Raw genomic sequence first — 22,375 nt, forward strand, 5'->3', positions numbered from 1 at the left:
TCAGGTTTAAAAACTTTCTCTCAGTAACTATTTCTGTATTAATGTACAACGGTTGAAAATTACAGCAATTTTTGGGGGGTTTCATTTTGAGTCTTTTTGTGTTTTTTTTTCTCTTTTTTTTTTTTTTTTTTAAACGATCTATCAATCAACAGCCATTTTTCAGAAAAAAAAACCATGGTGAGAAGAAAGAAAGGAGAAAAAAGTGAAGGGGGGGGGGGGGGGGGGGGGGGGGGGAGGAGAAGGGGCAGCAGGACTAAGTGAGTAGAGGGCAAATCAAGAATTTGTGTTGACTTTTTCATTTTCTTCCAGAGGACTGTTTGAAAACGTGTGTGCGCGTGTACAATGCTATGCAGGTATGTGTGCGCGTGCATGCGCATGCTTTCTCATTGGTTGGTGAGTAGTGTGTGTTTGAATGAGGTGTTCTGTAGACAAATGTGGAGGAGGAGGAGAAGGGGGGGGGGGGGGAGAGAGATACAATCGTGTCATTCTGAGACCCTGCAACAGCCAGTGAGAGAGAGAGTGAGAGCATAGTGAGCGAGGGATGAAGGGAGGTGGTGGGGGGGATGAGGGAAGGCCCTGTGGGTCGTGGGGAGGGGTGGGGAGAGGGCACAGCGAGTGTGGCAGCGGAGGGCTGAATGGAAGCAAGGATTCTGCTGGTGCATCGCCGTCGGATGGAATCTCAGGTGTCGTGGAAATCCTTCAGCAGGGTGCGTCTCCTCTGCTCAGCGATGTGCATCTGGTTCTCCAGATCCTGACAAGAGACACCGCAAGATTGAGGTCATTCAAATGTCCCCAGCCCTTAATCCCCATCCCCCTCCCCCAATTCCAGCCTCCCACAGTCGTACCCCTCTGTCGTTGGCGCTCAGCTCCACCTCTCCCACTCCTCTCTCGTAGCTGTCGGCCCGCTCCACCTTCCAGGACAGGTTCTCAATCTCCGCCTCCAGCTGGGCCTGCTGATACTCAAACTGGAGAGAGGGAGGAGAGAGAGACAGAGAGAGAGACAGAGAGAAGAATGAGAGAAGACAGAGAGAGAGAGAGAGAGAGAGAGAGAGAGAGAGAGAGAGAGAGATGAGAGAGAGAGAGAGAGAGAGAGAGAGAGAGAGAGAGAGAGAGAGAGAGAGAGAGAGAGAGAGAGAGAGAGAGAGAGAGAGAAGAATGAGAGAAGACAGAGAGAGAGAGAGAGAGAGACAGAGAGAGAGACAGAGAGAGAGAGAGAGAGAGAGAGAGAGAGGGAGAGGATAAAACGTTAGTCCCGGCAGCCAAGCCCAGCACACGGGAAAGTACCAACGTAAACAAAAGGTTCCAGGAACGTCACAAACACACCAGTCTCACCAGTTTCTTCCGAGGCCCAGACTCCATGTAGTAGGCATAGGGGTAGGTGTACTGTAGCGTGTAGCGACACTGCAAGGACAGGAAGAGGAACAGGTCACCACCAGGACAACACAGGGACACGAGACAAGACCACATACGTGGGCAGATACACAGGTCCCTAAAACAAATAAACAACAACCAACGCATCCCATAATGATCAGTCGTAGCAATAGAGCTCCAGACGTGACACAGGATACATTCTTCCCTGCGAGTCACTTCCACCTAGTCCCACCCTCCACAGCCATCCTCTGACACCAGGGCTAACTCCACCTAGTCCCAGCCCAACCTCCACCCCTTTTTCCAACTGGACTTTGGCCTGTTACTTGGCTGGACCGGACCAGCCTACGGTACTACCAGCCCTGATTCTAGGAGTTCTTGGCAGTTCTACGTCTAACGGCACCCCCCAAGAGAGCCAGCCGGTCCTGGACCCACCTTGGCCAGCAGCTTGGCAGCGTTCTGCATGTACTGCCAGTCGATCCAGGTGCCCAGGTTGTTCATCACCCGCTCCTGGATCTTCTCCTGGATCCTCTGGTAGGTCTGGACCTCCAGCTGCAGACTCTTGTTATGGTTCTCCCACTGAACACACACACACACACACACAACACAGTGAATCCTGTATCCCCAGTGTTGGTGGGTGGTGTGCGAGCGTGTCCGTGGGTGTGTGTCGTCTCACCCTCTCAAAGTAGAAGAGGTATTTCTTGAGGGCCTCTCTGGCCTGTGCCTGCTGACTCTGGTTGACGATGTCGGGGTTCTCCTTGTAGCGGCTGCACTCGTAGTACTCGCTGCCGTGGGTCTTCCAGTCCCCCAGACACATCCAGCAGAAGTCTGGAGAGCACGGGGGCGAGGGGACAAAGGCGTGGTCAAGCCCCAGGATGAGGGTGGCAGGGTGGGTTCTGGATGTGGCGCTGGCTGGGGGTGGGTGGAGATACTTACCGTGTTTGCACTTGGAGCATTGCTGAAACACACAGAGAGGGGGAGGGAGGTGGGTTAGAGTTGTGGGGGGAGGGAGAGAGGCAGGTGTGGATCAGAGCCAAACGGGATTCCAAACAAACGAGAGGAGCCGGCCCCTCCCACTCACCATGTGGTTGCACCCCCCGTTCTTCTCAATGCAGATATTGCACTTGGGACACTGTTCAGACACACGGGTGTGGAGAGAGAGAGAGAGAGAGAGAGAGAGAGAGAGAGAGAGAGAGAGAGAGAGAGAGAGAGAGAGAGAGAGGCTTTAAAGACTGTTTCAAGGACTTTAACGGATGTGTACCTGGGAGGGTGTTGGCTGGGGGTGTGTGCGTGGGGGGGGTTATATGAAGGTACGAGCGTGCGTGCCTGTGGTTTAAGGGATTCCCCCCTCCCCCCCAAAACTCACATCTTTAGTGTGTGCGCTGATATAATTGGCCGTCTCAGAGTCGTCAGCACATTTGGTCAGCCATTTACGGATGGTGCCGCAGTCGGTGGGGGCGTGGTACATCTGGCGACACTTGAAACTGGCGGAGGAAGACGGGCAGTTGGTCAGAAAGGCTGAGTGCGGCACGCAGGTAAGGACAGATTTAGGGCTTCCTGTTACACCAGTGTGTGTGTGTTTTGAGTGAGTCTCCCTTACTCTCCTTAGAGTATTTGTGGTTTTTTTTCTGCTACCAATAAGTCATCTGGAAACTGATACGGCGGACAGGATGGGCTTGCTGCGGTTGGAGGAACCGCTGAGGAAGTGCGCGTGCGCGTCTCACCAGAAGACCTCGCTGCAGCGGCTGCACTGCACCCTGCGTGCCCTGGGCTCCTGCACCTGGATGACGATGGGACAGTCGGCGCCCGGACACAGCTGCAGCTGGAAGTGGCTCTTCAGAGGGAGGAAGGGAGGGACAGGGACATGACTACACAGGCTCCAATCAGGCCCCGGACACAAACCCCTCCCAACAGAATAGAGACCTTTCCTGGTATTTGACTTTGGCCGTCACGTGACTGCTACACACAGTGCATCTACGCATTTGCTGGACATTGTTAAAACCCAAATCAATGGCAAATGTCAAGATCAAAAAGGTCTGCTTGTTCCTGAAAAACATTTCGGAACCAAAAACATTTAAGAGAACGGAACGTCTATTTAGTTCATTGAATTACATTATAATACAATAGTTTAATCTTTGGTTCGTGACCCAAAAACTGTTGTTGCCAGCAGGTTTAGGAGCTCTGTGCCCAGAACGACAACACTGGAGAGGAGGTCTGTAGTAAAAAAACAAACACTTCATTAACTCCTGGTTCTGCACGCACAGATACACACACACACACACTCTCTCACACACCTCGACGTAGTCTCTGAAGAGGTAGCGTCTGTATTTGTCCTTCAGCTCCTCTCCAGGCAGCAGGGGCAGGACAGAGTCCTCTGGCATCTGCAGGCAGCAGTCCTGAGCCATACAGGAGATCCCTGGACACACACACACACACACACGAGCAAAACACACACACGCACGAGCAAAACACACACGCACACCGAGAGCTCAGGGAAGGTTGTGTCAAACGCGAGCGCCACGAAACACGCCTAATGGGTCCTCCTCTCTCGCCAACGGTCTAAGCTGCCCGTACTCACCCACTCCCACCCCGTCTTTGACGAGTACAGTGCAATGCTGCTCCCAGCATTCTTTGCAGAAGGAGTGCTGACAGGGCAGGGCGAGCAGGGCGTCCCTCCTGACCAGCTGAAGACACACCCCGCAATGGAGAGACTGGCTTGTCTGGGGGAAGATAAAACACGTTACACGCCAACACTGGAGAGACTGGCTTGTCTGGGGGAAGATAAAACATGTTACACTCCAACACTGGAGAGACTGGCTTGTCTGGGGGGAGGATAAAACATGTTACACTCCACGCTGGCGAGGCGTCTGGGGGAGGGCCTGATGTTACGCCACACGACACTAGGGATTACATTTGACATTTAGTCATTTAGCAGACGCTCTTATCCAGAGCGACTTACAGTAAGTACAGGGGACATTCCCCCCGAGGCAAGTAGGGTGAAGTGCCTCGCCCAAGGACACAACGTCATTTGGCACGACCGGGAATCGATCCGGCAACCTTCTGTTTACTAGCCCGATTCCCTAACCGCTCAGCCACCTGACTCCCTATTAGGGATTAGGATGTGGACCCACACACACACAGCTGGTACTCACAGGGACAGGTCTGCAGGTGCTGCTGGGTTGAACCAGTGCTTCGGACAGCAACAGGGATGAGTTGGACTTGTATCTGTAATGCAAAGCCAGCAGTTTGACAACCAGCCGGACCATTGATAACCAACGACACAGAAAGAAGATGCGTGTGTGTGTTTACCTGTCCAGTATGTGTGACAACTGCCAGTGAAAATGCACCAGCACCAGTTTGGCTACAGCAGGTAAAACCTAGAAAAGCCACACAAAGACAGGAACAGACACAAACACAGCAGGTGAAGATGAAGCATTGGAATTTGAGCGCACACACGGATACACACAGTGTCTGGAGTGTGGAGAGACGTCGGGCGAGGAAGGGAGACATGGCCCGATTGTGTCTGCGCTCCTCCTCGTGTCTAACTCCAATCCTTATCGGCTACGACTGGGATGGATTGTTTACACGACCCCGTCGGTTCCTGAGATGAGGTCACGCAACAACAAAAAAACAGAGCCGGGGAAACGGACCAGCGGGCGTGGACTGACCCCATTTCACCTTTTTTTTCTTATTTTTTCTGTTTACTTTGGAGGTTAGATAAAGGTTAGGGGATGTATCTGGTCTCCACATTCTTTTTCCCCCTCCCCCAATCACTTCCAACCCCTCCCCACCCCTTCCAATCCCCTACTCCACCCCCCCCACCCCTTCCAATCCCCTGCTCCCCCCCCCCCCCCCCCATCCAAACCACCTCCACCCGGGGGTCACCCTGACCTTGAGGGCCGCGGCCACGTTGTTGACCTCCTCGCCGAGGACCTTCTGGCTCTCCCGGTAGGTCAGGCAGGTGAACTGGTACTCCTCGGGGTCGAACGAGTCGGCCCCCTGCTGCTCGACGTCGCCGGCCACGCCGTCGTAGTAGTCGGCGATGTCGCCCCCGTCCTCCTCCTCCCCGTCGTCATCCTCGTCCTCCTCCTCCGAGTTCACCCCCAAGTCCTCCTCGTTGCTGTCGGACGCCTGGCTGTTCATGTCCACGGACATGCCCTGACGCTCTCACTCGGATTGGCTGCCGCCTCCTCCTCCTTTCCTCGTCCGTCCCCCCCCCCCCCCACCCCGTTGGGATGGACTGCGCTTCCCAGAGGCACTCTGAGCGCCGGGTGAGCGCGCTCAGCAGCAGCGGAAGAAGCAGAAAAAGTCGCACTCCCCGTCACTCATCAGGAAGCCCTGGGTGTGGTGATCTAGGAGCCGAAAAGGAACTGGAGGAGGAGGAGGGAGAGAAAGGAAGGAGGGGGGGGGGAAGGGAGGGAAGTCGTCAAGTGTTTGCTACTCAGACAAGGTGAATGTGCAGTTTGGGGTGCACGAGACTGAGAGAAGGCTGTGATGTCACTCAGGGTCAGCTGAAGGCCAGTCCAGCCAGATGTTCAGCCCTCTGCCACGCTGTTCCACGCACAGGGTCACCGATGACACTAAATCAAGTGGAGGCCAGCCCCTGTCCTCCTAACTACACCACCTTGAAAATGTACAGTGTAAAATAGATGCTGGATAGGTAGAAGTATGTTAAGCCATTCTGGTGAGTTTAGGACCAATGTCGCCTTTTCTAACTCAGTCATAGGCCCGATCCAAGCATCCTCCACCAACTGCTGTTGGTCAGCTTCACGGAGTTGCAAACATGTCTCTCTCACTCATATCCGTTTATACTCTAAACTGGGATTAGGCAGCCCAAGCATTTCTCTTAGCCAACACGCAGAGTTTCTAGCCTTATATTACACTAACAGTACATGAACACGTGTAGGACATACTCACAGCACGCGTATCAGCTTAATGCCACGGTTTAAGGGATTACATGACGGCCGTTTGCCGTTTAGAAGAGACAGTTGGAAGTAAGGTTCGGCCGCGTGTCCCCAGCCCCCGAGCGGTCAAGAATCCGGATCCAATACAACCAGTTCTTACCCATCAGTTGCCTAAATCCAAATTAACTCGTGATTTCAGCATAACGTCAACTAATGTACTTACATGATTGTGTAACATCAACCGTTTAATATGTTAGAAAACTACTCATTCAGTGGGTTTGATGTAGTTACTTGGGTTCCATAACAAGAAAGTCTACAGTATCAGAGTTGGCTGAGGTTCACTGCGACTTGCAATAATCGCCCTAGTCCTGGCTGGCGGTAGCCGGTGCCAGTTCGTTTGCATTCCGTCGAAGCTATAAATAGGCTCAAAATCTGGGTGACACACTTAATATCATACACACAGCTATCTGGGTTACAATAATACAAACACCGTTTGCTAGCTGAACGGGGTGTTAAAATTCCACTCACGCGTCAGAACTGTGTTAGCCACAAAGCTAGCTAGCTGCAAGCAACGGTCTTCCCGGCTGGAATGATCAGTTGGTCAAGCTACATCATGGCATTGAAAACGAGCAGATACACTTCAACTGAGTTAGCAAGCATTTCGCAAATACAGGCACTGGGGATGCCATGTTTAAAGTTCACGATCGTTCTATATAAGTGATGATAGTAAAGGTTACTGCTATTCGCTAGAGACTGCTAGCTACAAAACATCTATATCCATTGTTCATGTCAAAAGAAATGCTAGCCCTACCAGGTTTGGCACCACCAGCAAGCGTTATATCGCCAGCTAACTAGCTAGCTAGCATGTAGCAAGCCTGGTTACGTTACCCCTGAGACGCCGCCTCTCACACTAGCTCGGGGATCGAGATGTAAACAAGGCCGTCTGGAATCTGATAATAATCCAAACTTTGTAAATGTTGACATGTCTATCATCCCTCATTTCAAGCTATCCCTTCTTACCTTTTAAACCGCAACCGGTTTCCTCGGAATTGAAGTCAGCTAACGTGCTTTAACGAACCAGAACCTACTTCGCAGTACTACTCGCTAGTTGAGCGGAAGATGGGCTGTTCAGGGGGGTGTTTATACATGACGTCACTTCCTGGTCTTGTCGAAGTTTCAAAAGAGCTCTGGAAGCGTGTTTATACTGGGAAATAAGCTTATTTCCCAAACAAATTGACCAGTTTTTTTATCACAAGGAATAGTGATGAAATGAATGTAATGAAATGACATGAAGTATCCTAAAATTACGGAAATTATACTGATCAGATATTGCTCTTCTGGTCCAAGACATTTGACAAACTCATTTCATGTACAGGTAGGACTATCTGTGGGCAGTCATATTGACTTGACCAAGCGCTATGTCTTTGTCCTTGTGCCTCTCACCAAACCCAAACTTTCTTCTGTTGATCTCAATTAAAGTCCTTTGCAGATGATTGCAATCTAAAGAAGTTTTTTAGTTTGATGTCATTGTAGATATGATGTTGCAATGCACATGGCATTTGTAAGGAATACAACAATGCTTTGATTTTTATAACATTTTCTTGCAAATAGATATGTTTTTTGAAAAAATAGATTTGATACAAAACGTCAACAATGTTAACCATTATTAATACAGATGACACAGAAACACACTAGTCCCCGCACACAGAAAAGGAGTATTTCCTCTGAATATATCCACCCGTGGGGCAGGAGGAGGGCAGTGAGCACCGGTGGTTTCAGGTTCAGTTGAACATCCACTAGGAGTGGGGCCAGTCTGAGTATCTGCAGGGCTTTGTGTTTGTGGCTCCACAGAGACCAGAGCGACCCACATCTCCTCTTACAAAGGAATAATACAGTCCAAATGACATACTATCTGGTAAAACCTCCACAGTGATGTTCAAAACCACAAAGTTAGCGTCACACAATAGATGATCTGGAGATGACACTGAAACTCCTGGTTTGCTCTTTTGGAAGTATACATGAACGCATTTTGTCCCAGATAAGAGTTAGATGTGATGGAGGGTTTGAAGTCATACTTTCTCAAAGGGGAACATATGTTTTTGCTGGCCTCTTTTCTCTCGTTTTGTGCTACTCTTCTTAGCTCCACTGGCTGAACCTTGGTCCTGCTCCTCCTGCCTGTTCTGGGGCCAGGACTGGGCCAAGGTAACAGCAGCAGTCTGGCTGGCAGGACCGCTAGCCTCACCACCATCCTCCTCCTCCTCCTCGTCCGACGATAGCCCAGTTTTGCCTTCCCTGTCCTGGCTGTTGGCCTGGCCCAGCCCCCCTCCATCCTTGGGGCCTTGGTGACCGTAGCGACGCTTCAGTCTCTCTTTGATCAGTAGGCCCTTCACCAGCAGAGTCCAGTTTGACACAACCCGCTTCTCCCGCTTCTGGAGAACGAACACGCACACAGAGATACACACATGGTGAGTGGCGGCGAAAGGTCAACCCAGATCGCAATTGATTCACCACTTAAGATCATGTCATAACCCATTCAAGACAATGTTTAACCATTGAAAGTTTAACGATATAAGACGCGCCAAATCCATTCAGTCATGAGTATCCAAAGTTCGCAGGGCACCAGCGATGGAAGCCACTCCTCCCCCTGCAGAACCCACCTCTTTCTCCTTCTGCTTCTGGATCTCCTGGTCCTCCACCCAGGCCGCCCGCAGGATCTCCTCGTGCTCCTCACAAACGATGTAGCCGTCGGTCCTGCGGACACAAGTAGGCGCACATGCACGCACAGTCAGGTTACAGAATGATGACACACACACACACACACATATATACACGCCGTCAGGTCACCTCATTAGGAGCTCCACACACACACACACACACACACACACACACACACACACACACACACACAGACCCTCACACACTTACACAGCGTGGGAATAGCCGCCGTGGAAGTCAAAGCCGGTGATGGCAGAGGCACAGTCCATCTCCAGCTTCTTGGCCACTCTGTGCAGGTTGGGCAGGCGCAGGTGGACACAGCCCACTGGCAACATGCAGGGCTTGAACAAGTACACGTTCCCGTAGTCATTACGGGGCACCTGGCGGGACAGGGGCGAAGGGCGACGTGAACAAAAGTGAAGATATGGAGACAAAGTTGATATCTTCACGCTCAAATATCTGTATGGAAAAATAAACACGAAAAACGCGCAGACACAAACACACCCTGCCATCTACGGCTATGGGCGGTTGGTACTCCTCCGTCTGCCAGTCTCCAAACAGAGGGAGGTCATTTTTGTCCTTCTCCTCTGACATCATCCTGGCTTTCCTGGAGCGATTGGAGAAACCCCTCACCATCTGGGAAAGGGTGAAGAGGAGGGAGGACATACGAGATGAAGAGGGAGGAAGATACAAAAGGGTATAGAGAAACCAAAGTTAAAGAGCCAGACAGATGTAGATAGCGATGGAATAGAGAGAGAGAGAGAGAGAGAGCTCACTTTGTAGGGCTCCTCGCCCAGACGAACAGTCCTGGCCTCCTTCAGCCAGGTGTCTCTGGAGTGCAGCGTGTGAATGCAGTCCCTGGGAGGAACACACACATGCCCACGCGTTAGCTTATCAGAAAGGATATACAGTATGTATTCACTGTTTATTTTTTTTATTTTTATATACAGTGCCCTCCAAAAGTATTGGAACAGTGAGGCGAATTCCTTTATTTTTGCTGTAGACTGAAAACATTTGGGCTTGACATCAAATAATGAACGTGAGACCAGAGATCAACGTTTCAGCTTTTATTTCTAGGTATTTACATCAGGATCTGATGCACAACTAAGAAAATATCACATTTTGTTTGAATCCACCCATTTGTCATGTGATCAAAAGTATTGGAACAGATATACTTAAAACATATTTAAGTGAATAAGACTTAATATTTAGTTGCAAATCCTTTGCTTTCAATAACTGGGAGTCAGATGGCTGAGAGGTGAGGGAGGCGGTGTAGTAATCAGAAGGTTGTTGGATCTAATCCCCGCTGTGCCTAATGATGTTGTGTCCTTGGGCAAGGCACTTCACCCTACTTGCCTTGGGGGGAATGTCCCTGTACTTACTGTAAGTCGCTCTGGATAAGAGCGTCTGCTAAATGACTAAATGTAATGTAAATGTAACTGCAGCAAGTCTGTGACCCATTGACGTCACCAAACTTTTGCATTCTTCATTTTTGATGCTTTCCCAGGCTTTCACTGCAGCCTCTTTCAGTTGTTGTTTGTTTTGTGGGGTTCCTCCCTTCAGTCTCCTCTTAAGCAGGTAAAATGCATGCTCTATAGGGTTTAAGTCTGGAGATTGACTTGGCCAGTCTAATACCTTCCATTTCTTGCCCCTGATGAACTCCTTTGTTGTTTTGGCAGTGTGTTTTGGGTCGTTATCTTGCTGCATGATGAAGGCTCTGCCAATCAGTTTGGTTGCATTTTTCCTTAAATTGGCAGACAAAATGTTTCTGTAGACTTCCGAGTTCATTTTGCTGCTGCCATCATGTGTTACATCCTCAATGAAGATTAATGAGCCCGTCCCAGAAGAAGCCATGCAAGCCCAAGCCATGACATTACCTCCACCGTGTTTCACAGATGAGCTTGTGTGTTTGGGATCATGAGCAGTTCCTTTCTTTCTCCAAACTTTAGCCTTTCCATCACTTTGGTAAAAGTTAATCTTTGTCTCATCAGTCCATAAAACTTTGTCCCAGAATTTTTGAGGTTCATCTCTGTACTTTTTGGCAAATTCCAGCCTGGCCTTCCTATTCTTCTTGCTAATGAGTGGTTTGCATCTTCTGGTGTAGCCCTTGTACTTTTGTTCATGAAGTCTTCTGCGAACAGTAGATAGTGATACCTTCACTCCTGCCATCTGGAGGTTGTTGCTGATCTCACTAACAGTTGTTTTTGGGGCCTTCTTTACAGCTCTCACAATGTTTCTGTCATCAACTGCTGATGTTTTCCTTGGTCTACCTGTTCGACGTCTGTTACTTAGTACACCAGTAGTTTTCTTCTTCTTCAGGACATTCCAAATGGTTGTACTGGCTATGGCCAATGTTTCTGCAATGGCTCTGATTGATTTTCCATCTTCTCTAAGACTCACAATTGCTTGTTTTTCACCCAAAGACAGCGCTCCGGTTTTCATGTTGTTTTCACCTCTGAATACAGTCTGCATAGACAAAACCTATCTTACCCAATCTGAACCTGAGTGTAGACATTCAGTGGTATTTATTGATTGAATAATGTATGTAATAGGACACACCTGGGCAACAAAACACACCTGTCAGTCACATGTTCCAATACTTTTGCTCACGTGACAAATGGGTGGGTTCGAATAAAAAGGTGATATTTTCTATTTTGTGCATCAGATCCTGATGTAAATACCTGGAAATAAAAGCTGAAACGTTGATCTCTGGTTTCACATTCATCGTTTGATGTCAAGCCCAAATGTTTTCAGTCTACAGCAAAAATAAAGGAATTGGCCTCACTGTTCCAATACTTTTGGAGGGCACTGTATGTGTTACAAGGAAGCTTGAGCTTAAAGACCTGGAGTAGACCGGCTCTCCCCTGCAGTACCCCAGGATGGTCGCCGTGGGGGGGTAGAGAGCCTCATACTTGAGCAGGTGTCTGTCCAGAGCGTACAGAGGGTGGTTCTTGAACTCGGCCACTGAGGTGGGCAGAGGCCTGTCCAGCAGTCTGGCCTGGAGCTGGAGAGAGGGGAAGGAAAAGGTTTACCCAAACTCGTATCGACCGACCTTCTGTTGGGTGCGCCGGCATGGTAGCTGCCGGAATCGCGTTGGGTCCGATGACGTACCTCCTTGTCCTCCTGCAGATCCCTCTCAGTCTCCTCCCCCAGGAACGGCTCCAGGGTCTCCTCCCACCACTCCTCGTCCACGCGCCTCTTCCTGGATGACGTCATCCAGTTGGGGTCGTACTTCCTGCTGAGGTCCTTCAGGCTCCCCTCGTCGTCCACGGCCACCACGTACGTCAGTGGCTGTGAGGCATGCTGGGAGCACAGCTGGGGCTTCCCCACCCCCTGGCGGACGTCGACGCACACCCAGGAGCCCGTTTTGTCCAGGTACACCTCCAGCCACTCGTCGGCCCCCGGACCCTTGCTCTTCCTCGTCCCGCGCTTCGCTCCCTTGGCTTTCCCTGCCTCCCCCTCCTCCTCCTCCTCTTCCTCCTCCTCCTCTTCTTCGCAGTCCTCGTCGTCCCCTTCACACTTTGGGTTTCGTTTCCCTCCACTCTTCCTCCGCGCCGGCGCCTTGCCCTTTCCTTTGCCCGTCTTCCCACGGCGAGCCCCGCCCTCCGAGGCCTCGCTCTCCCCCTCGCTGGTCGGCTGAAACTCCTCCCCCTCGCTCGGCTCCTCCCCCTCGCTGCTCTGCTCCTTGTAGCTCACCTTCGAGGCCACGCTCCGACGCGTGGAGTTCTTGGGTTTTTGCCCTCCACCTACTGTGGTCCTCTCCTTCTTCTCCTCCTCCTCCTCCTCCTCCTCCTCCTCTTCTTTAAGCCCCGTTGACTCCTTCTTTGGCTTCTTGCCCCCTCTTCCCCCCCTCCCCCCCGTGGCAGATCTCTTGGTCCCGGGGGAAGGCTTGGTGTCAGAGGGGGGGCTGTTCTTGGGAGGTTTCTTGGGGGGGCTCTTTCCAGGGGGGCTGCTTTTCGCCTTTCCCTGCAAAGAGAGAGAGAGAGAGAGAGAGAGAGAGAGAGAGAGAGAAAGAGAGCGAGAGCGAAAGAGAGAGCGAGAGTGAGAGAGAGGGGGAGGGTTGTCAGTGTCACAAGTAACAATGAAGTGTAGTTTTACCAAACATGGCCTGAACTGACTCAGAATCTGCTAGGGTGAGGGGAGGCGTGACTACCTTGGTCGCTGGGGGCTTCATGGACAGTGGCTGAAGAGAGATGACCAATCGGCAGAAGAATTGCAGCGACCTCAAAACCAAGAGGAACATCTACAGGAATACAGGGAGAGGACAATAAAGTAGGCAAGGGGGGAGGGGGAAATGACCAAGATGTTTAAAATCACATTTACATTTGAGCGATTTCATTTTTTGTTTTTGTGGTGGCTATAACGCCATTTTGCACCTGCTAATCGAGTCGTCTACTCTACAAGCCCAATCAAGTCAAATCTGGACATCAGTGACTGCGTGGCCTGGTACTAACGTGGGTCATCTCCTGGTGGTCCCTGACCGTCAGGCTGCCTAGCCTTCGCTCCAGCACGGCCCGGGGGTCCGGACGCTCCTCGCAGGGCAGCTCTGGGGTCAGGGTGAAGGTCGCCCCAAACCTGGAGGAAGCAGGAGAGAGAGGAGGAGAGGAGATGCGGCGCGATGAGGAGACAGACGACTACAAAGGATTTCTACACAGCAAGCCGTTTACTGCCGAGGCTAGAGGACATGGCTGGACAGATGGATGGTAGAATATGTGTGATTCCCCCCCAAACAGTCAGTCTCTCTCACCACTTGAGCAGACCAGAGAGGTAGTTCTGGTCCCGGCGTTCCGTGGTCACCATGGTGAAGTGGCAGGGCAGCAGGGACAGAGTGATAGCCAATAGGTCAGGCTCCCTGCACAGCCTGTTCCGGAACATCCCATTGGCTAGGAGGCACATGAGGTGGACCTATGGGGAAGAAAGTACTGCCGTCAGTATACCCACGTAGGATGGGAAGTACAAGTGTATAATGAGTACCAAAGACTGGAAGGGGTCTCTATGAACTGATGCCTGGGCTCTAGCTCGGCAGGCTAACACAGTCTGGGGACGGGCTGAGGAGCGCTCACCTTGTGCGTGTCCTCCACCACGTCCTTGTTGAAGCGGTTCACCATCCGTCGCAGGTACGTCTCAAACTCCGCCTTCTTCTTCTCCCTGCGACAAATCAGGTTAGCTGACGGGGTTGGCTGAGACGACCGACACGTGACACATTGGTTTTCCACGAGCCACTCAAGAGCACAGCAGCAGGAGAGACTAGCAGCCTCTCCTCCTCCTCACCTCTTGAGCCTCTTGTGTATGAGGTCGGGGGTCTCGATCTCGATCTCCACAGGCTGGGAGGGCAGGGCCGGCTCTGCTGGGGCAGTAGGACCCAGAGGCTCACTCAGCTCTGGGGGAGGGAGCACAACCACAACTACTGCAGGGCAATAGAGGCAGGGACAAAAGCGATGGCCACCGACTCGTTTTCGGGTGATTCAGTCGCAGCAAATTCAACATAAACTCCTCAAAAAAAAGTTTGGAAACGTTATTTTGGTCGATTATTCGTCCCCTTCGATAATACCAATTGGTATTGTATTTTATATCGTTGGAAAGCCTGATTAGTAACCTTTATAATGACACCTTGTAAGAATTGTGCATTCGTGGAGTTAGCAACACAGCTAACCGTGTGGGTAGCGGCCCAAAAAATGTTGCCAAAATCCCCTGCAATATTCTTCTGTTGGTATTCACTCTGAATTTGAGCTTCAAGTGGGATCAGCTTGGGCGTGCAAGAGTGACCAACGCAAATATGTTGGCTGACATGCGACAAATCCTGTTTGAGGAATGGGATGCCATCCCACAGCAGTGTGTGACCAGGCTGGTGACCAGCATGAGGAGGAGGTGCCAAGCTGTTGTGGCTGCCGATGGATCTTCCACACGCTACTGAGGTCCCTGACAGTCTAAATGAATAAAGTATAAAAATGGCCAATATGTGTTTTTTTCCTTATTACTGTGGGACAGTGGAATCATCCAATCCACCAAGCAACTCAAAACGAGAATGAATACCAACAGAAGAATATTGCATTATTTTGGGCCGCTACCCACACGGCTAGCTGTGTTGCTCATTTCACGAATGCATGATCCTTACAAGTTGTACCTCGTTGTAAAGGTGACTAATCAGCCTTTCCAACGATTTAAAGTACAATACTAATTGGTATTATTGAAGGGGAGGAATAATCGACCAAAATAACGTTTCCGAACTTTTTCCTAAAGCCACTTCTGCTGGGAAATTAACCTGGTCCGAGGTACACTGAGTTGTTGCTCATCCAGAGTTCCTGTAATATTGACCCAACGGGAAAGTGATGAGGATATCACTGACTTTCAAATAAGATCAATAATAAATGTAATACAATCTACATTGATAAATTATAAGATGTGGACCTACATGTGTTTAATTATATGGCATGTAATATCAAATGTTTAGGCTTAGGCAATGCTACATAAAATATGTTTAGAGTTAAATTACCCCAACAGATTACAATAGCTACGTAGCTAAATAAACAGGTAACAGTACAATAGCAAAAATGTACACTGACCAGAAATGTTGCATCTAAATCCATATTCTTCTATCTTCTACTTTCCTCAGAGGAATGTACTAATAGTCTATAAAAAAATTCTAAAAACTTCACTTAGATATGTTTAGTGGGAGTGCGGCTCTAAAGAATAGTGCACATGCAATTATCTTGACTACTTGAACCTGTATTTATGTTAGTCTGATTGCGTGAACTTGAATAACCCTTTGCGGAACTGCTTTAGCCCTGACTGATTTGATACGTTCGGTCAGTTCATGTCTTGGATTTTAATCCCCAATTGTCTTCGTGAGTGCTCTTTATGGAACAGGCCCCAGGTCAGAAGGCTATCTGTAGCACTGTGTTTCTCCAACTTTTAAGTCACATACTTCTTTCCTTATCTCCCATACACACACACACCCACCCTTTCACATACGACAGCAAAAACACTAGAATAACATTATCATATGTGTTTTATTGTGCAACCTTTCAGAACAAGGAAAGTCTTGGTCAAGTATGCACCTGGCAGGAAGTGTGCTTATACATGCCTGCACTTACCTTCCACTTCCTCCCAATCTTCCTCCTCCTCACTATCCTCCTCCTTCACAGGTTGGAGCACTACAGCTGTGCCCTTGGCGAGACCGGGAATGTCATCATCATCATCCTCCGACTCCATCTTTGCCTTCGTAGGGGACTTATCTAGGAAGTATTTGCTGGTCACATGGTTGGCGGCAGGTTTCGGGGTGCGGGGATTGGATTTAGCCTTCCTCTTCACCTCAACCTTCTCCTCCTCTTCATTCTCTTCAGAGCGAGACAGACAGACAGACAGACAGACAGAGAGACAGAGAGAGAGAGAGAGAGAGAGAGAGAGAGAGAGAGAGGATCAGAAGTTGTTTTCTGCATCAATTTAGGTCAATCCTCTGGAGAAGTCAGTGACATTCCTCAATAATCCAGCTTCACAGAGGTTGATATCATCACTATCCAGCTCATATGCCATAAACATAGCATAACTACAAACGAGACCCTCACAAATCTGCCGACTATAACTACAGTCAAATTTCTAGAAGCTCAACCTAAATCACAGATGTTTTGGTAGTGCTTCAAGTTATGAGTCTACTACGCTGTGGTAGCCAAGCAAGACTGGACGCATGCACCTGTCATGCAACCGTCAATCAAAAAGTCGTAAAGGCAAAAAATGCTGTACACAAAATACATTGTGAACAATATGATGCACAACGTGTGCATGCAACATTTAACCCTATTAATGATACTCTTCAATTGGCTACTAGGATAGTAGCTAATATCTTTGGGCTATTTCTCATTTTGGGCTATTCATGTAATTTACTTTACATCAAACTGACGACTTGGATAGGCACGTCTCCACGTTGTCTTGCAGCGAGATGATAAGCAAGCTAACTTACCTGGATCTTTCTTCACTTTTCCTCTTGTTCCACCAGCTTTGCCCCTGGGAATCTGTTTCGGCTTCTTTGTATCAGTCTTGTCACGCGTTTCGGCAGCCACTTTGCGTTTTGCCATGCTTTCTCACAAGGTTATATCACGAATGCAAATATTATTTTATGTTGTTAATGTGCTGAACCGTGCTCATGTGGAATGGAATTCCCCCCTTCCCGTGCGTGGTTGTGTAAGGAGAGACTGTAGCCGTGGTTATTCAACAACTCCTCAGACCCTTTCGTAAGTGATTGTTGCAAGGCGCTTGATTATTGTTGTGGGAAGGTTCCGCACGTCACATCCACTTCCGCCACGGAAATATCCGCCAATTGCGGGTCTGAGGTCGGTTTGTTCCTCGCCCGATCTCCGCTCTCCAGTTAGCACGGCAATGAAAGGACTGGCCGGAGACCAGCGTGGGGCATCTGCGCCAGCTTCATTAACTTAAATTGAATTAACATTTAATTCAGTCACAGTTTAGTGTGATATGTTGTTTGAGTAGATATATAAAAATAGAGAAGTAGGCTAGGAGTGTTTGTGTAGCCTATGTGTGTGAAATCACAAGAGCACACAGGCACACGCAGTACCATAGAGGAGCACATCTATATTTGTGTTGCCTAAATGAATTGGTGTGGAGTTAGTGAAGTCTACTGCAGTACATGATGGTTACCTCAAGAGGCAGTACTGTCTCGGCAAATTGGTTAGTCCATAAAACAGATGGATTAAAACATAGCCTACATGGGACACAGATACTACTAGTCTATATAAAAAATACATAAAATACTGACATTTCTTTGCATTCAAGTTCAGAGGCTGAATAGGAATGGATACACCAAGGCCGTAGCCATGGAGTCAACATTGGGGGGGACGAAATCTGCTGAGGAGTCTGAGAGTCCCCCCCTGAAAACCTTTTACGTTAAGTTATTTATTTTTGTTATTTATATGTTTCATTCCCAATATATATTATGATTACGGCCCTGGGATTCACGGAGACAGACTTGCAGAATTGTCTGTCTGCTGTGTCGATGTGGGTGGTCATATCCTAACTATATAATATGTTGGATACAAGATAGACCATACGAATGAGTAGGCCTAATTTAATATTGTAGCTTTTGCATTTGAGAGCATCCGTTGATTTGAGTGTGAAAATGGACAATGAGCCAGCTTTTGGAGGTACTTCCAGGTGGAGGTGAGGTATTTTCTGGTGGAAATGTTCTGCTTCAGGGAGCTGTCTGGATACTGGTTAGTTAGAGCCACAGCTTCAGACATACTCACTGCAGTTGGAGGCGGATGGCGAAGGAGTGTGTGTGTGAGTGAGTGAGTGAGTGTGTGTGTGTGTGAGAGTGAGTGTGTGTGAGTGTGTGTGTGTGAGAGAGAGTATAGGTGTGTGTGTGTGTGAGAGTCCACATGGGAGTGTGTATGAGTCTTTCATATCCATGGTATTTATCCTGGTCCAGTGATCTGAGCACAGCGCTCTGCATGGCTTCCATCCCTATATGAACCCTCGACACAGTCAGATAGGAATAAAAAGCCATACAGAGCAGTGGCCAGTAACAGTATAACTTACGCAAACGCCATGCAGAAACACCTTTAGGCGTGGACAGCCGACGTGTTTGTGAGTGGTGAAGCTGCGCCGACTAGTGGTGACAGAAATAACAGACCGATAGACTGGCCCCAGCAGAGAGCTCTGTTTTATCCTTACCAAGCCACCAAACACAACCTGTAAATCAACTGAAATAAAAGTAAGATAAGGGTTCGTTAGCACGGACTACTCAGTCAGTCCACCTGAGTAACACCGTCTGCATTCCGTGTAACGGAGGGTTTTCCGCACAGCCACTGTACCCTACGGTGCAGGCACCTGTTGTGGTCTATCCGCCTGTTATCGGAGCGGCCGCTAGGGTGATATCTGTCCAACAGTGAGGAATAATCAGAAGACTTAAATTTGCAGCTAAACGCACCATTCACATCTCTGTGCGCCCTTTGATCCCTTCTCAATATAAAATACACAAAGGCAAGGATGAAGGTTGGAATTGATCAAAATTGCAATTGTGACCCAATTTACATTTGCCAACAAGTGGCATTCATTTTCCTTTAACATTTGGGAATTGAGAGGACAACCTTGATAAGAAGCCAGACCATATGGTAAAAAAAATTGACAACTATTTAGCCTTAAGCCTAAAACCAAAAAGGACTAATTAACCTTCCGACGAGATCTGTTTATGTAATTCCACAACACACAACAAATTCTTGACTAGACAACGTTAGACTACACGACTGCGTTAACTGAGAACAAATTAACCGTATATTCATTACCAAAAACAAATATTTAGATCCAAGAGGAAAGGCTCCAGAAATAACCTACAGACGTCATGACATTTCATCTATAACATCTCCAGACGCTGGCTCGTAGTGGCAGCTATTTGTGGAAAGGAAAGACGTGCTGAGATAACTGCAGATGGAAGAATGTAGGCTCGCTGAATGCCACCGTTGACAGAAAAATCGTCTTTGACTTCCTCCTTTGCCGTCTGCTCTCACCGGGTTGGGTCTGCTACCGCCAGCGAGCCCAAAGGTGTACCTACCACCGGACCAGTAACGGCGAAATCAAGGAGAAAGACTGGTTAGACCGGAATAGCTTAAATCGCTGACTTAACAGCCTACAGGCAAGTGTATCGTTTTCTTCCACTGTCCCAGTTGTAGCGGACTTCCCGGTTTATCCAGGCAAGGGCAGAGGATAACTTTGAACAGCGCAACACATCTGTGCGTATTTCCATTCACGCCGTCGGACACAGAGAGACAGAGGGATAGAGGGGGGAGTGGTGATGGAGGTAGGGGAGAAGGAGGCGGGGGTGGGGGGAACAAAAGCCCCCCGGCGCCTGTTAGCCAATGGGTATCCAGCACGGGAATATGAAAGGGACATCATACCTGAGTACGAGAGCTCGTCTATTGGTGGGGTCTTTGTGCAGCCCCAGAGACGCGTGTTAATAAAGGCCCATAGCAGCTGAATAGGGTCTTTTCACTCTCATTCAAATATCGCCGAAAAGCACTTTCATTCTACACCGTGATAAAGTAGAGTGACAGTGAGAGACTGACCAACAGAGAAAGTAAGGGGCACCATTGTGTGCCTGTTTGTGATTCCTCTTTGCCTAACACTCCAAATTTGGACAGACAGACACACAGAGACAAAAGCCGAGCAGAGTGTCTACAGGGGAGAGAACACACTCCCAGGGATGTTGTAGAATTAATTGCTGCCCCCCACCCCTCCTCCCCCCAAGTGGCTCCAGTGGAGCTGCATTCCTGCGTGCCTCCCCGCTTCCCGATCTCTCTGAGCAACACGGCTCCGCTCTGCTCCTTGATCTGGGCTCACGTCATGCAGGGATGAGGCGAAAAACGGGGGAAGAGAGGGGAAGGGGGGGGGGGATGGGGGAGGAGAGAGAGGGAGGAGGGAAGGGAAATGGAGAACGCCAGCCTGAAGACGAGCTCTCAGTTTCTTCGTTGCTGTGGCCATTTTGGGCAAATGTCAAATGATGTCACCCACTGTGGAGGGTTTGTAGAGTGTCCATACGAACACACATGCACACACGCACACACTCCCACACACACACACACACACATACACGCACACACTGTAGTCAGAGACTGATATGACTCTGGATGACTGCTTCTAGCTGACTGACTGGTGTTGACTGACTGGTGTTGACTGACTGGTGTTGGCTGTTTATCTGTGCCAACAGACAGGTGAGGGAAGATTCTGGAACACTTAGTGAGGTGGACTCCCTCTGGACCAGTATGTCCAGAGGTCCACAGATGTTTAGACAGATGGTGTTGGCTGCCTGCCTGACTGGTGCTGGCCTCCTGGATGACTAGAAAAAGTGTCCCTGAATTACTGGTAATAGCTGACTGACGGGCTGGCTTGCTGGCTGACTGGTTTATGAACCGACTGGCCAGCTTGCTGTGTAGCTAGACGCCTGTTGGCTGACTTTCTGACCGTCTGTCTGTCCGCCTGTCTGTCTGTGTCTGTCTGACAATGAATGACTCGCTGACTGACTGGCTTATTGACTGATTGACTGTCTGTCTGACTGACTGAATGACTGTCTGGCTATCTGACTGCACCGCGGTGACTGCGGCTAGCGAGGGAGAACAATAAGAGAAACGGAGAGAGGCAGCGAGCCACCGTGAGCAGAAACCTCCCTCTCAGCTCTCTCTCTCTCTCTCTCTCTCTCTCTCTCTCTCTCTCTCTCTCTCTCTCTCTCTCTCTCTCTCTCTCTCTCTCTCTCTCTCTCTCTCTCTCCTTCTGCCACACGAGCAGGGAGCCACAAAGCCCCGTGGATTCCCCCGGATTTAGAGCACAAAGCCGGGCCGCCAACCACCCGCTCGGGGACCCCCCTCCACTTCTACCCCTCCTGCCCCTCCGCTGGGCCCCCAACCCAACCGACGGACGCTTCTGGAACTCCTGAATCAGCAGCCGTGGAACGGGGAAAGAATAGAATGAGTGGAGTAAGGAGAAAGTGCGTGCAGGATGCAATCAAACATGTTCACACGCTCCGAGACACTAAGGCCTGGTATACACACACACGTGTACCAACACATGCACACTCGCACTGTATGGACACACACACACACCGGCTGTATGCACACACCCTGATTTACACGCATGTACACACACAGTCCTGATACTCCTGTAAGTCATTCAACAAAGCCTGAGTCTCCTGGTGTATTCACTGAGCAGAACTTCAATCCCATCTCAGAAGGAAAGAAGGAGGATAGAGGGAAGGGGAGGGGAGGGAAAAGAGGAGGGGGGGGGGGAAGATAAGTGTGTGTTAGTGTGGGTCTGTGTGTGTCTGCGTGTGTGCCAAGCTGCATGGATGAGCAATTGCTCTGCAGATGACTGAGTGAGAGTATGTGCACTAGGGGGTCCAGGAGAGCACTTTGATCATTACAAAGTGTGACAGAAGAGTTCTGACATAACCCCCCCCCTCTCTCGCACACACACGCACACACACGGGCCATCACATACACACACACACACACACACGTGTAAATACATGCACAGACACACACACTCCCTATCTATAGGTCTTGTTCGCTCTCAGACGCACACGCGCACACAGCGTACCCACTCCAATCCAAGTGAATTCCACCAACCAATTCCATCATATTAATCCTCGTAATGTTTTATTGATGTGGCCTCTCCCCCGGGCTTTGAAGACTCTTCTCTTTCAGCTGTACCCAGTCAGGAGGGACTGTGTAGTGCGGCTCGATCAGACAGGAGAGCCCTGCAATCAGCGCCTCACCTGCAAAACACCAGGCTGTGAGAGGCAGGCTGTGAGAGGCAGGTTGTGAGAGGCAGGCTGTGAGAGGAAGGCTGTGAGAGGCAGGCTGCGAGAGGCAGGCTGCGAGAGGCAGGCT

At 49.6% G+C, this 22,375-nt stretch overlaps 2 protein-coding genes across 5 annotated transcripts; both read right to left on the reverse strand.

Moving 5' to 3' along the window:
- Window positions 1-203: 203 nt before the first annotated feature.
- Window positions 204-7,410, reverse strand: arih2 (ariadne homolog 2 (Drosophila)). 3 transcript variants are annotated; one of them, XM_047016899.1, is made up of 15 exons: window positions 7,293-7,410; window positions 5,260-5,738; window positions 4,678-4,745; window positions 4,521-4,593; window positions 3,947-4,088; window positions 3,663-3,784; window positions 3,093-3,202; window positions 2,735-2,852; window positions 2,450-2,500; window positions 2,305-2,326; window positions 2,045-2,196; window positions 1,804-1,947; window positions 1,333-1,401; window positions 846-965; window positions 205-751 (listed from the first exon to the last, which is right to left on the reverse strand). In XM_047016899.1, exons 2-15 carry the CDS (start codon window positions 5,521-5,523, stop codon window positions 680-682), a joined length of 1,527 nt encoding a protein of 508 aa, XP_046872855.1. In that variant the 5' UTR covers window positions 5,524-5,738; window positions 7,293-7,410; the 3' UTR covers window positions 205-679. The 3 variants fall into 3 exon arrangements, with proteins under 3 accessions (XP_046872852.1, XP_046872855.1, XP_046872854.1); XM_047016898.1 differs by having other exon boundaries at window positions 1,324-1,401; XM_047016896.1 differs by having other exon boundaries at window positions 204-751; window positions 2,045-2,326.
- A 448-nt stretch (window positions 7,411-7,858) lies between these two features.
- On the reverse strand, window positions 7,859-17,243 carry xpc (xeroderma pigmentosum, complementation group C). Of its 2 annotated transcripts, none has more exons than XM_047016893.1 (14): window positions 16,945-17,243; window positions 16,082-16,324; window positions 14,259-14,367; window positions 14,051-14,135; window positions 13,735-13,892; window positions 13,442-13,562; window positions 13,141-13,230; window positions 12,099-12,953; window positions 11,831-11,991; window positions 9,764-9,845; window positions 9,621-9,623; window positions 9,198-9,367; window positions 8,930-9,023; window positions 7,859-8,701 (listed from the first exon to the last, which is right to left on the reverse strand). In XM_047016893.1, exons 1-14 carry the CDS (start codon window positions 17,057-17,059, stop codon window positions 8,342-8,344), a joined length of 2,646 nt encoding a protein of 881 aa, XP_046872849.1. In that variant the 5' UTR covers window positions 17,060-17,243; the 3' UTR covers window positions 7,859-8,341. The 2 variants fall into 2 exon arrangements, with proteins under 2 accessions (XP_046872849.1, XP_046872848.1); XM_047016892.1 differs by having other exon boundaries at window positions 9,492-9,623.
- Window positions 17,244-22,375: the final 5,132 nt, after the last annotated feature.

The sequence above is a fragment of the Hypomesus transpacificus genome, unplaced genomic scaffold (assembly GCF_021917145.1).
Source record: "Hypomesus transpacificus isolate Combined female unplaced genomic scaffold, fHypTra1 scaffold_426, whole genome shotgun sequence".
NCBI classification, from domain to species: domain Eukaryota; kingdom Metazoa; phylum Chordata; class Actinopteri; order Osmeriformes; family Osmeridae; genus Hypomesus; species Hypomesus transpacificus.

Bases quoted from the DNA above. Each gene is read 5' to 3' on its own strand.
- xpc (XM_047016892.1), bottom strand. From the start codon at position 17,059: ATGGCAAAACGCAAAGTGGCTGCCGAAACGCGTGACAAGACTGATACA. The intron at 13,893-14,050 runs GTGAGCGCTCCT...TCTTCCCCATAG, and splicing joins TGGTGGAGGACACGCACAAG to GTCCACCTCATGTGCCTCCT. The intron at 11,992-12,098 runs GTACGTCATCGG...CCCTCTCTCCAG, and splicing joins ATCTGCAGGAGGACAAGGAG to CTCCAGGCCAGACTGCTGGA.
- arih2 (XM_047016896.1), bottom strand. From the start codon at position 5,523: ATGTCCGTGGACATGAACAGCCAGGCGTCCGACAGCAACGAGGAGGAC. The intron at 3,785-3,946 runs GTGAGTACGGGC...GTGTGTGTCCAG, and splicing joins CAAAGACGGGGTGGGAGTGG to GGATCTCCTGTATGGCTCAG. The intron at 966-1,332 runs GTGAGACTGGTG...CCCTCTCTCCAG, and splicing joins CTGGGCCTCGGAAGAAACTG to TTTGAGTATCAGCAGGCCCA.